At 42.4% G+C, this 14776-nt stretch overlaps 1 protein-coding gene across 1 annotated transcript in view; it reads left to right on the top strand.

Moving 5' to 3' along the window:
• Positions 1-290: 290 nt before the first annotated feature.
• Positions 291-14776, top strand: part of SMAD1 (SMAD family member 1) — a 39236-nt gene continuing 24750 nt past the window's right edge. Inside the window, exons 1-2 of the mRNA XM_083171155.1 lie at positions 291-561; positions 10915-11468. Coding sequence (XP_083027281.1) covers positions 11069-11468 — 400 coding nt within the window. The 5' untranslated portion in view covers positions 291-561; positions 10915-11068. The remainder of the gene's footprint in view (positions 562-10914; positions 11469-14776) is intronic.

The raw sequence follows: 14776 nt of genomic DNA on the forward strand, positions 1-14776 counted from the left end.
CGATTAAAAGTATCAAATTATCATTATATTTTAGTAAACGTCACAAGCTAAACTCGGCATATATATATATATATATATATATATATATATATATATATATATATATATATATATATATATACTTATGTGTAGGGAGGATATATATATATATTTATATATATACAGTATGTGGGTCTACAGTGTGCATGTCTGTGTATGTGTGTAAAGTTCTTGTGTGTACCGCAACCAGGGCAGGACAGGACGTGTGTGTATGTGTGTGAGAGACTGTGTGTGTGTCTCTCCCCTCCCCCCTAGTCTCTTTTAAGCCGGGTCCCTGGGCGGCTGTGCGCCGTGTGCTGGAGGCTGCGCTTTGCAGACGCTCCCTGCTCGGGGTGTGCTATTGGCAGTGGGGCGGCTCCGACTCCCTGACGCCAGTGAGACCAGATCAATCCAGGCGGCCGGGGAGCGAGGAGGAGGAGGGCGCCTCACATCCCGGGCTGCTGGAGGCATGCGAGCCGCTCGCTGCAGCGTCCCCCACCGACCAGCGGCGACCCCGTGACTGCGCGTCCGGCACGGCAGCAGGTAAATGGGCTGAAGGGGGGGTCTCCGGCCGCCGCCATCGTGTAATGTTACCCGCCGGGCAGGGATCGGGTGGCTTCTCTCCGCCTATGTGCCGGGCGGTGACCCGCTCCCCCCCCACCCTGAACTCCTGCTTGGGGCAGGACTATCCCCACGTCCCCGTGTTCTAGCTGGACCTGGGCAACTCTGATCTGGGGCCACCCGGTGGACCCACACGGGGCCCCCGCCACACCTTCCCCCATCCATCCTGCAGTGAGCCAGGCCCGGGACAGCGGGGACCTCAGGTTCCTGACGGAGGGAGGGGGGCTGCGTAATGGCGCCTGCAGCGTACAGAGGCCCTTGTGTAAGGGGCTCCCTCTGTCCCAGAAGCAGCACAGCGCTCTCCCCCCGCCGCTGTCTCCTGTACTCTGCCCCCCTCTCCCAGGCCAGAGCCGCACTCTGTTACCCCTCACACACACACACACACACACACACACACACACACACACACAGGCCGAAACCTGTCTCTGAGGACCTCTTTCTGCCCCTCACACATCTCAAAGCCCTACTCAACCCACACACACACAGCCCAGGACCTCGCTCTGTCCCCCTCACATAGGCAAGGACAGCGCCCCCCACAGCCTGGCCTTCCCCCTTCCTTCAACACGCACATATATCCCGGAACCACACGGTGCTACCCCCATTCCCCCCCCCCCCCCCCCCCAAAAAATAATAATAATAATATATCATGCAGTTGCTCTGCTCCTACCCACCCCTGATGTAGACAGAGCCTCTCACACTGTTGTCAGTCCCCGCAGAACTGCTTACTTAGAACCTATACTGTGGCCCTGTCCCCTTCACACTGCCTAGTGTTAACACATCCTGGATCCCCCCCCCCCCTCTGTCCCACTATGCAGTGACCCCCACCAAGGAGGGGGATCCTTGCGGTAGACCACCTTCACACAGGCCAAAGGGGCACCCTCTTCCTCACAACCCCCATCTACTCTCTTGAACGCCACACACAGCTTGGACATCACTTTGTCCCTTATTTTTGGAAAGTTTTTGTTTGAAAAGTTTAAAAAATTATTAGGTGGCAACCCCCCTCCTCCAATACCATCTCATCCCATATTCTGCTGGAGCTACTTTCTTAGTGGGATTTCTTAGTACCTTTAGTGAGTACAGAACATGCAAAAGTGCAGTCTCCATTTTCCTGCCGGACAGATGTGTTTGCTCGTTGGTTGCATCAGTCAGGAAGCTGTTTCGGCTTCTCCTTGGGGAAATGTTTGAGCTCCTTGGCTGCTAGCGTGTTGGTTGCTGTGGAACTCATTTTTTGCCTTTTGCTTTGTGAGACTAGTCTAGTAATCCTGAGCCAGTCTCCTGAGACAATCACTTAAAGGTTGTATAGGGTTACCCCTGAGGACGCAGACTGTCTGACTTCTTTGAATTTTAGACATGTAAAAGCTGAATGCTATGTGTTTTTTTATTTTCCCTATAATTCTTAAATAAAGATCGTGGGTGCTCTAGCAGACTTGTCTTGGATCAGTTTTGTTATAAATGCTTCAGGGTTTTAAATGTGTTTTTCTGTAGGTAGATAAACTTGAAAATACATCAATTTCTAATTTGGAAGACCCGTTCTACTGGGGCCTTGCAGATAAATTTGATAACAGATGAGTTAAGCAAGGATCGAGTTCTTCAATAAAAAGTAAAGTATTAACTGTTAAGTAATGCCGTTATGAAGCCGTGCTGTAATTGAGTCTTAAAGGAACTGCAGTGTTTCATGTGAATGATGACAAAACGACATCCCGTAATCCTGCAGTGTAAATATTCTGTTAGGTCATAGTCCCAAGTACATGCCACTTGCTAGTCATTAGTACATGTCTGTAGGCTGAACAGAGACCACTAGGCTGTGTTTTGTGGGAGGGACTCTAATTGCTCTATTTCCAACATCTAGTTGTACAATACTATTTATATACAGCAGTGAATAGCTGTATTTTTATTCAGGAGCATATCTTTGCCACAGCAATGCTTACAATCTAGCTTTCCTATAAGCATAAATTAACGATAAAACGTTTTAGCTGACCTGCTCGTTACTTTGGGGGTGTCTCTACAGTTTGGATCATTGTATTCATTATGAGGAAACTTATTATTAATAATCCCTTTGCCAGTAGTTAAATCTCCATTATGTGACAGTGTAGTTTTTATTTTTGGTAATTCATTATTTATTTTTATATAATTGTGATATCTTTGTATGGTATATTCAGAAGGCCCTCCGGTTATTTTTTTATTTTTTTTAAATGAGTTGGATGTGAGACTTTCATGCATTTGTGCGACTTGGCATAACAAGCTTGACTGTTACTTAACAGTTTTTGAACCTTATGAAGAATGCCCCCCAGTTTAGGAGTGTTGGTTAATGCAGTTGACATCATATGAGCATTCAAAATGCCAGCTATTGTTGTACAAAAGGTAGACCATCCTTCCTTTTTAAATGTTAGTTTAAATTACTGATTTGCCAACTGAGACACACTTAATGGTAAAGCTATTAGTATCAATTTGACACTCAATAGGTCTGCCTAGACACCACAACACTGTGGGCTTATAAAGTTGACTACCCAGTTGTGATGTCATTGTCATCTCTTCATTAATGGGTTGCTCGGCATGTCTGCCATACACACAGTAGCCATATATCATCCAGCCCTTCAGATGTACTTGCAAATTTATATTCAATACAGTGTGCAGTGAATAGCGCGGGGGTGTCGGGGCTATTCTAATAATCACATTGTTTCGTTGGAAAATGGCAGTACCTGCAGGTGTTAAGTCTCGAGTACCGGCATTTTCCAAATTAAGTGTCTTGCAGCGTTGCTGTTTGTGCCGCACTAAGGCTTAAATCGGCATTGCTGACTTCGTTCTGTCGGATTTTTGCTCACACCCCAAGACGAGTGAAATCAGAAATCCAGTAGTCTGAATTGGCGATTAGCTTCGGGGGCTATTTCCTGGCACTATTCAATGTGCACAGTGTTGAATCGACCCCAAAGTATTTACCAAGCTAGGGCATGTTGCAGATTAGGATCTGAAATACAGAATTGATCGCAAAGCACTTTCTTTATTATAATTTTTATTCTCAAATGAATAAAACAATGTTGGGCAAATGTAACATGTGCAGAGAGATTTAAGGAGGACAGACTTCTGAACTGGTCAAAACCAAAAGTTTAAACATGGATTCTACCACCTTTAAATATACCCCTTTCACACTGCACTCAGACCTGAGATCGACACAGGACAGCCCCATTCACACTGATCCCGGGAAATCCCTGCAAATATATATATGCATGTCATTAGAAATGGACATTTTTCTGATGCACATCGAGGTCACAATATCAAGCGCAGATATCATAATATTGGCACTCGATGCGGCCATCCCCACTCTTTTTACGAGGATTGTCATGCACCTTCAAGAACTGCTTTCTCATTTTTATTCACAACTTGCTGTTGTCTGGATTATTCCTCTGGCTTCAAGCAGCTTTGCAATGTTTTTATAAACAACTGCATCTTCCAATGTGCGATCTGGCGTTTTGTCTCCTCACCCCTTATGCTCAGTAGCTCCCTAATTTCCTCGTCAGTCCAGGTAGCCATGATGCCTGTCTGCTCCGTTCTGCCCTGTCCAGGGCTTCTCTTCCAGCTTTCCAGGTCTCTGAAAGATTACATCAGCATTTGTGAGCCCAAGAAAGCTCCAATCAGCAGCTTTTTTTTTTTTTAAGTCCGGGTACCCAATTCTGGGTAGGGACTTCTCACACTGCACCGCATCCTGTGTCGATTCTGGAATCAACCCAGGTCAGGACCTGTGGTTGAATCCTGGAATATTCTTTTAAGACCCTTTTACACTGAGCTAAATCCCGGGTTGATCCACGTTCATGTGCAATAACACGGGATAGATTTGTCAGTGTGAAAGGGGTATTAGTGATGCAAGCAAATTAACATTGACTTTAGAAAGGAACTATTGACGGTGAAATGACCATCAACCATTTGGTCTCTAAGGCTAGAAATTTGGGCAAAAAATGGACGTTCCGGCAAATCGGTTAAATCCATTTGATCTAAACGGCCATTTTTGTCTGTTAGTGTTTAGGAGCAAATGGTTAATTTGCATTTGCTCTCATACACTACCAGCTTTTTGTTCCAAACAAAAGAATTAGACAATCTTTGTCCACCCTACGGGAAGCAGTATTGCTTCAAGGTTTAGTCCAAATTGTCTTCTCTCAAGGCCCCCATACACTGCAGCGACTTTGCCCTTCCGAAGTCTCATGCAGTGTTTCCTTGAGCCGCCCGTGACCTTATCCGGAGAGATATCACATACGGTCCATCTTAATGCAATCTATCGCAGCTGATCAGCAATCCGGTAGATTGCTTTTGCAGCAGAGGCAACTCGGAGGGTCCAGTACGATGCACACGGGACCATGCACATTGCATCGGACCCGCTGTCAGTCATCTGCAATTTGGGTTCTTTTCCTGTAATGACTGCAATCATGGTCAAAGAGCCCAAATTGCAGTTACATCGCCCAGTGTATAAGGGCCTTAACATTCTCTTGGCAGAGGTTAATCTGGTAAAACCATTCTTTAGCGGTCAGTTAAATCCATCCAAAAAATAATCTCCATTCCTGTTTGAAAGGGTCTGAAGAATTCCTGATTAAACTGCTTTTTGAAGAAGTAAACCTTGTATCTCATCTTTAAGTTGGCTTTTGTGTGCACCACATGCAAACTGAAATAGTTACATGGTCTTGATCAGCATTGTCTGACTTGTGTATTTGGGACAGAATTGGGTAGGTTAAAAGGCCAGATGTGATGTGGTCGGTTTGTTTTAAATTTTGTGGAAAACCTGGTTTGTTTTTCTCTAATAGTAACGGCTACTTTTAAAATCTTAAAAACCATTGCCACCTCTGCAAACTCAGATCGTGTTACATTTAGCAATTGGCTTTGTTTGAAGCCTTCTAAACGAACACTGTTACCATGTGGATCTATTCTGTAATAGTAGTATATAAAGTTGTATTCTTGAGTGTTATGGACAATTAATAAGAAACTAATTGACATTCTTAAGTTTCTGAAATAATTTTTCTGTAACTTCAGTGCTTTCAAACAGCTCGTATTTTAAGTCCAAGTGGTGTGTGTAAAACAGTTGCTCAATCTGTGCAGCTTTATCCAGCTAATGGAAGTCTCAACTAGCCCTTATCAATAATGTAAGCAGTTCATAATGGAGAGACTCTAGGGAGTGAGGAAAAAGCATCATTACCTGACTTTTGAAGATGCTACAGATCTTTGATTGATTTATAGTACTGATCTAGTGCAAACTGATCCATCAGGGTGAACAGGGTCATTCTGAAAAAGTGTATTATGCGATCCTATTAGTTCAGTAATCCTCGTTTTTAAGCCACATTAAAAGCAAGAACTGTAGAATAATGCTTTCTCCTTTCCTAATTGTATAGGACATGTGCTTTTCAATGAGATCTCATAGTTATAATCTAAAATCCCCTTTCCTTAAACATGATCCGAATTAAAGATCATAAAAGTGGTGGTTTTTATTTTTTGAAAAATATGAATTTGGGGGACCACTATGGTGGATCTCGAATGCTTTGTGCTGATTTTTCATTAGTATTTTAATCCTTTAAGGTGCGTACACACGGGGGCGATTTTATTTATTTTTGTTTGTAATATCTGAGCTGAGCGACCATATTGCCCGTGATGGGAGTGTGCACCGGCAATATATATCGCCGGGTACGCGCTCACGTTTTTACCCCTGTAGTGATCGCTGGTATTTCCACTGTCGGGCTCCCCCCGGCAGTTTCTTTTTCATCAGCGACCATCTCTGGTCGCTGATGAACAGGAGACACAGAGCAATATATTGCTCAGCAATATATCTCCTCGTGTGTACAGGGCTTTAGATGCTTAGTGAATTTGTCAAAATTGGTATGAAAATTGCCAAGCAAGCATTTTTATTAATCATAATGACCTGTAAGGTTTCCTTTTTATATAGGAAATTAGCATTTAATTTTTTTTACACAACACTTTTTTTTATTTTTTATTCATCTATATAACAAATGGGAGCGATGCTGGCATTTTTATCGAATTGTTGGCACTCAAAGTTTTAAGACTTTGGATGTTGCCGTTTATTTGCTTGTATGTTCATATTGGTGTATTCACATGAATTTGGGATAGTAATTCAGGGAGTGTATAATGCTCATAATATAAGATGTGTGGCTATACATGAACAGAAATGTTTCTATGACACAACAACTTGAAGTGCATTAATATATTCTGGATTTCTACCTTATTAATAATTGGTGAGGCCCATCTGGCACTTAAGTTTCCAGGCTGACCTCAAACATTATGGGCAAATGTATGTATGTAGTATCCAGGCAGTATTGTAATGGTTGTTTGGCAGTGGTGTATTTGAGTTCTGGTTTTGATTTTGTAATAATGGGGACTAAAAACAACTGACTGTGCGTAGTGCCTAACTTGCAAATATAGGTAGAATTGGGAGTGAATTGTTTGGGGGGGGTTTCCCCATAGAGGAATATATGGGGAGGACCTATGGTCTCGCTTATGTCAGGTGCAACCGGTTCCATTTTGTAATTAAGCAGAAATTAAGGTTACATAGAATTTACTGTAGAGAATAAACACTTGGCCCATCTAGCAATTTATTTTTTATTTTTGCTTGATACACCCCAGTTTTAGACAAATAGTTAAGTAAACGTTGACTTTGGGTTAGATTATGGGATATAGATAATAATTATTTACAGTTTCTTATATAGCACATTATATTCCGTTGTGCAATACTCTTGGAAACTGTGATAAAACAAACCGACATATGCCTCTTTCAGACCGCATATTACCCAGTATTTTGTCTGTTTTTTTTTTTTTTTTACCATTTCAAAACTGTAATATGTGCAGTCTAAAAGGTCCAGAGTGAATTTACCTTTTCCACAAAAACGGTATTTGGAAACCGTAAAAAAGCAGGGTCCTAACCGTTTTTTTTTTTTGCAGTCTGCAATAGTATTTAGGACCGAGCCAGCAGAGAGCACTGAGCTGGTTCCGCTCTGTGCATATCTAATGAGCAGGACCCAGCGCAGTAAATATTTAATGAGCGGGTCGTCCGCCCCCCCTGCACCCGCTCATTCCATGTGAGACCATGCGCATATTGGCAAAAATTGCTTAATAGTGATTTATACTACTCTGCACCTGATACTGTATTAGGTCCATAGTTTGCAACATCCTCCATTGTCTGTACATGCGGTATGATGAAAGACCTTGCAATGTGAGGTCATCGTGGACCCCACTAAACCACTTGACCCCGCTACATCACTGATGGCTTTGGCAAGTGCATACTCTTGACAATACCGGTTAACACACGGCGAAGAATAAAATTTTACTTGATGATTTCAGCATATCTTTTCTCAGAAGGCTGAAGTAATGTTGGCTATTAATCAACTTTTTGTGGTCTGAGTGAACTCCTTTCACACCACTGTAAATGTAATACATCTACTTAAGCTTCCCAGTCCCCTTCGTTCCATGCATTGTCATTTTATAATCTAATATTCTATTTTAGCATCTCACCCATGTGTATCGGTTTAGTTTCAGCCGACTTCCATCTTCTGTGGAGAGTGCCCAGTTTAATAGGGTTGTTGACTATCTAATGGAAAATCCTGTCCTGGCTTTCCTACCACATTGTGTACACGTTGGCCTCCTCCCTCCCTGACTTTTTGAACTGTCTCTGGAAAACAGGTGTTGTATTTGACAAAAAAATGCACATCTGTGTGGGTGTGTATGTCAAGAAGTACAAAAGCAGGATAGCCACTATATATAGAGCTGTCTAATTGCATAATTTAATCTGGGTCCTCTGCAACGGAAAGGCATCCATACTGCCCTCAGGCATCAAAGGAAACATCTTTCCAAGCTGTATCCTTTTGCAGAGCAGCACACAGTCCCGCTCCACACGCCCAATTGTTGAACCCCTCCACTGGGAAGAAAAAGGAATTTTGTTCTTTTGTGTCTTTTAAACAAGCACTTCCTCCATTATTTAGGTTGGGTGTTAGGAATGGTCTGAGCCAGAGAAAGGCCAGCTGATTCCACCCCTTCCCGTCTGGCAGATTTTCATATAGAGACTGCATATGATGATTCTGGTTGTAAGTCAGCTGATTGAGCATTTATGTACACCTAATGAAGGAAGGTGGGAAACCATTCTACATGCATTTAAGTTCCTGGGATGTGTGCCCGGAATGATTAATTTGCCCATGACTAGCAGATGAATAAGCTGAGAGAACCTCATATCTTTTAAGCGCATTTGGTTGAGCAGTTAGCAAACACCTCTGATCAGTATGGGTGTGCAATAGCATTTTAGGAGTCATTTTGTTTCCGATTTTTGTGCTGTCTAATACATCAACGACCTACACATGGCTAATCTTGCCATGGGTTTCAAATAATTTGTCTTCTTTCTTAGGCGCTTGTCTTACATTAGAGCGGATAACTTTATTGGCTACTACTATTACTTTTGACAGTATTTCTGTGCTCTAAAGTCCAGTGTAAATTGCCAATGTTCATTTTGTAATCAATCCTCGAGTAGAATAGACCTTACTCAAAGTCCCTTTAGGGCACCCAAATGGTTCACGTATTCACAGCCACTTCATGAGGTAGGCAGCTGATAATGCCGGTGCCAAAAATTATTTCCGCCTTAAGGCCCTAAGCACACAACAGCACAATCTTGTGAGTTGTTCATCCCGTTTTCCGATTAGTCCAGCATGCAGTTCAATCTGATAACGGGAACTATTTTTAGCAAACTGCAGTGCTTATGCACCAACTACAGATATATACACCTGATCTAACATTGCATATTAGGCATACTCAATGAGCGATATATCCAATATGTTCCAGAAACCACATATCCGGCCAATATAGCTCCAGTGTTTTACACAGTATGTCTAGTAATATCCATGGTTGAATCAAATTGACTGAGGCACTTAAGTCACCTGTACCCAATAATGGCTGTCTGGCAAGATTCATGGGATGCCTTGAGCACAGAGAGGGTATACTCAATTGCATTGTCTTGTCGGAAAGACGGTAGTTTTCGGCTCATTTAGGTCTATTCAATTTTTCTGAGGGAATAGCCTGGGTTTCCGACTTTAAAGTAAGATTGAGGCAGGGAGGACGGTGCCTGGTGAGCAGCAGCTCACCCGGCAATGTCATCAAGCTGCCGCCTGAGCTGCTGGTGCTCACCCGTCCTGGCGTTACGGGCTGGCGCTCCCTGGCCACTGCATCTCCTTCCAGCAGCTTGCTGTGATTTTACACAGGGAGCTGCTGACAGCTGCAGCACAAAGGGCACAGGAACGGACAAATCTATCGTACAGTCTGGTTTGGTCGCTCAATAAGGCCTGTCTGATCCATTCCAACAAAAGAACGTCGGAATGGATCCGAATTTAATTGAATATACTCCAAAATCTCCAAACTTTTTGCTTGACCGTGTAGAGTTAAAAACCCACAAGGGTCCTGTTTGGATTGCTATAATTTACGGATTATTAAACTGGGTACACACTAAGATTTATCTGTATAATGTCTCTGTATAATTTTTCAGTGTTTGGGAGCAAATGGTTGCTTGTCATTTATTCCCATATATTACCATTATCAGACAGATTGGACTGATTTTTAGGTGTGTACCCAGCTTTAAGGCCCCATCCACTGTGATAAGTTTTCATCTGAATCCGAGGAATTGCATAAAAAGTGGCCATATCCCATGTTATTCTCCTCCGACTCTGATCCAAGGCGTGCTACTCTGATTGGAGTTACCCATAGTCATGGCTGCCATGAGTATAACTGGATTACACAGCCTGTTGTGCTGTCATTTGATGGTACTTTCTCCTATTAGGAAAGTAACCTAACCACGACTTAATCCCCCTCCCCAGTCCATGTGTTTCCTGAGAATTCCTACTAAGGAGTCCGTGTAGCCAATAGCCTCCACTGCTGTGCCATCTTGACTACACAAGACCTGTGTGAAGTAGCAGATTGAGCATAGGTTGCATACTCCCTGACGGTCTCCTTCCTGAGTGCAAGAGAAGCTGCATATGCACGTCTGTTTGTGATTCCTATAATGCCATTGCGCATCTGATGTTGTGTGTCATATTGATATGATGAAGTAAGCAAAGCTAAAATAGCACAAATAGAGGGGAATCGGCTGACCTATGAGTACAGGTCACCACATTCTCAAGGGGGTGGTGTGTTCACTGTGGATGTATGTTGTACTGCAGCCAATATGTTCTGTGCTTTTGGATGCTGCCAGATGATGAAACCTCACATCTGGACTTCAGCCCCTCCCTAACTGATATATATTTTGTTCCCCTTTAGATGCTGCTGGTCTGCTGGGAACTACAGGCTGTGACTCCTGCTCCAGAAAACCATTTCTAATTAAGAAGCAAGCAAAGGAAAGACCAGTATATTCCTAGCTTTGGAACAGGCCGTTTTCTTCTTCACGTCTGTGACCTATTCTGTGCTAGTCACAATGAATGTGACCAGCTTATTCTCCTTCACCAGCCCTGCAGTGAAGCGGCTGCTTGGCTGGAAACAGGGAGATGAGGAGGAAAAATGGGCTGAGAAGGCAGTTGATGCATTGGTGAAAAAGCTGAAGAAGAAGAAGGGTGCCATGGAGGAGTTGGAGAAAGCCCTCAGCTGTCCTGGGCAACCCAGTAACTGTGTCACTATCCCCCGCTCACTAGATGGCAGGTTACAAGTCTCTCACCGAAAGGGCCTCCCACATGTCATTTACTGCCGAGTGTGGCGCTGGCCAGACTTACAGAGCCATCATGAACTGAAACCTTTGGAGTGCTGCGAGTATCCATTTGGCTCTAAACAGAAAGAGGTGTGCATCAACCCTTACCACTACAAGCGAGTGGAGAGTCCTGGTAAGTCCCTAATGTAGGAAAACATCCTGAGCATCTGCCCAGGAAGTTCCTCTGACATACCACAACTTTTGTCTTCGTTTTTTCTCCTCCAGCTTTGCGGGTGCTGAGTATTGCACATTACACGACCGAAGTATATCCACACATTAAACCACACAACCACTTTACAAAGGCCAAACTAATAAAGTGAACAGTCTAAAATGTGGTATTCTAATGTTATGCCTCTGCCTATAAACTGATCTGTAACATACATGTGTTAAATTCTGCAGTTGTGCACGGTTATCCACTTGTCTAGCATTGGATCCGCCAGTCATGCTGCATCTGTTATGGTAGAGATCTCCTACCACAGCTCCAGGGAGTCTGTCCTGTGCATGCTATGTATCCAAAAGTGCATTATTATAGTGAGGGGGCTGTAGAGTGTGGGAGGTTTTGAACATTTTAAATCCACACTAGCAATATTTATTCTAAAGTTGACTAAATGAAGAGAAAATTCTGTGCACCTGTGGGAAAATAGTGAAGTTATTAAGGACCTATACAATTTATGTATTGGATGATTCTGTAAAATGCATAACCTAATGTACAAATGTGACTAGAAATAAGCTATAGTTAAGCTCGCTTCCGTAAGCCTTTTTCTGTCTGCTGTGTAATGAAGAAATTGGTCACATAATGTACCCATCTTTACAACCCTATAAATAAAACCTGCTCCATGTTTAGTTATTTAAATAGGACCAATATGATATCTAATTTATGCATAAAATTTGTCATCTAGTCAAATAAATAAAAAAAGCTTGCCTAGTGCCCCGCCTCTAGTACTGATGATTCCAACATGGCAGCCATTTTTATTTTGACCTTCCACATGCATGTTTTTTTTTTTTGGTAATTTCCTTGCATTAATAACCCATTGAGCTAGTCCTGACTTAAAGGGTGAATCGCACCTGGCACGTAGCCCAGAAGCTGCAGCTTAACACAACTACTGCTGTGCACTATTGTAGGAAATGGTGGATGTTGCAGGAAGTAATTAAATGGCTCCCAAACTAAGTGCGAAATTTCCGCTTAAGTATTGAATCGCCCCTGAAGAAGGAGTTTGTAGATTGACTTGTATAATACATATGAACTAGTGTCTACATTTTAATTTCAATTTTATATAGCGTAAAATGTTTTTACTCCTTTATTAAATACTCTCCTCTGTAGCCCTTATAATGCAATATTGTCTGTAATTGGTAAAGGATTGTGCATTGGGCCCTGGTGACCAGGCACCCTGCTGTTGTGAGAAAAATAAATCAAGCAAATGGCACAATAATAGTAGATAATGTCAAAGCATATCAGATAAGACGATGATTCTTCAACAAAACTGTGCCATAGCATGAAACTGTTTACACTAACCTAAATATAAATGAAGAATAGGGGACTTTCTATAATCTGAATGCATATCAGTCAATTGTAAAAGGTATACAAATTGCCAATGTTCATGTACTGCATGGCAAAGAAGGGCTTCTCATAACCTTATTGGTCTATCACAATGGTTCCCAAATGTATTTGAATAACGTCACCCTAGAGCATTAATGCTATATTTCAGGGCACGCCAATGAAAATTTAGAGGAAAAAAAATATAAATAAGTTGTTTTTATGTTGTCCTTGGGACTGGATGTGCTTCTTTGTACACATAATTTGGTTGGCAGTCACCAGCAATGTTTTTCTTTATTATATATGAATTGGACCTGGACCACCAGTTGAGGCACCCCTGAAAATGTCCCGAAGCACCCCAAGGTGCCATGGCCCAGCATGGGAACAACTAGGCAATCCAATTATAGCCACCTTTTATTGTGCTGTAAATGACCAGTTTCAAGCAATATCACAATGGGTTCTGTTAAGCCTAATCACCTGTCTGTTCCTGCTAACAGGGCTAAATGGATAGCATTGGGGAATCCCTTAACCACCGTAATTTACCGCTGTTGACAAGATGTCCACCTAAGAACTTTTTTCTATACCAGTAAAAAGAAGCTTGGCCTTGAATAGCAATTGAGCAGGTGTAGAATGGTAATTCCACATCTGGAGCGTGAATTTATATCAATTTATTGCAGCTCTGTACCTGATCTATTGATGAGCTTTTATAAAGTTAGGTGTTGTATTAATGATTTTGTAATAAGATTAGAAGTTCAAACTAAAAAATAACATGTAATGCTCCTTCATGATTTAGTTATGACTCAGATAACTGGGGGTTGGGGCTGGACGAGAGAGAGGTTTGTACCATGTTTAACTTAGACTATTATGCTATCCTTGATCTTGCCAGCAGCGTTGCTGTAGAATTCTTTTTAAATCAGTGGGATGAATCCTGAAGGTTTCTGTGATGGCCCTGGTCAGACTAAAAGTTGAAACCTCTGTATTCACTTGTTATATTGCAACAGATTCCCCCCCGCCTAAAGTATCTTGCCAATATTCAATTGATCATTTTATTTTTTGTATTTCCCACACATTGCTCTTATTATAGTTTGGTTTAGCCATACATAGGGGGGTATTCAATGTCAGTCGAGGTTTGCTGTTTGTCGAGCTTGATGGATAGCTCGCCCGAATTCGGTTATTATTTATTAGCTCGCATATTCAATGTTGTGTATTTATCGCTTGGTGATTTTGTTTTTTTGTTTTGCTCGCCAGTCGAGATTTCGTTTTCTCTCCTAGTCGAGCAGACTGCACTGTTTGTTTGCTCGACTTTAGGGCAACTCTATTCAATGCTTTGATTTTTTTTTTTTTTTTTTTTTTTTTTTTTTTTGCTCCCCAGGACTCGGGCATATGATACAATGTGTATTCTCGACTTCATCTGTTGGCGTGCTGTGTTGTCCTTTTTTGCCTGTTTTTTTTTTTATTTTTTATCTGGTCCGTGCTCTTAGCCCCAATCTTTCAGTGTGCTGAATAATATAGGAGAAGTCATTTACATACTGAATTGCACGTAATAAGGTTTTTACACTCACTTTTATTTGGTAATGGCACTTCTAATATAAACAAATGCAAATACAATTGAGATTACATATAAGTTGAATGCAATGAACTATAACGGTACCGCGTAACATAGGTGCTGTGCAGTGGACACCAAAATAGAGAAATAACAGCCCGGAACTGAGGAAGGGAAAGAGAGCAGCAACGGGACTCAAGCTGTTGGCACAGGGGGGTGTTGCGTGGGGCTGAAATCCCGACCCGGCCGCAGTGCACCTTCCGCCGTGAGTACCTGATACATCAGGGCAGTCCGTTCCTAACCGCGCGGCGCTGGAAGTTGGGCTTCTTCTCCGGGTCAGCTTGTTGTCCTGATGCAGATCCCC

This window comes from Crinia signifera, chromosome 1 (genome assembly GCF_055691185.1).
Source record: "Crinia signifera chromosome 1, ASM5569118v1, whole genome shotgun sequence".
In the NCBI taxonomy this organism is placed as follows: Eukaryota; Metazoa; Chordata; class Amphibia; order Anura; family Myobatrachidae; genus Crinia; species Crinia signifera.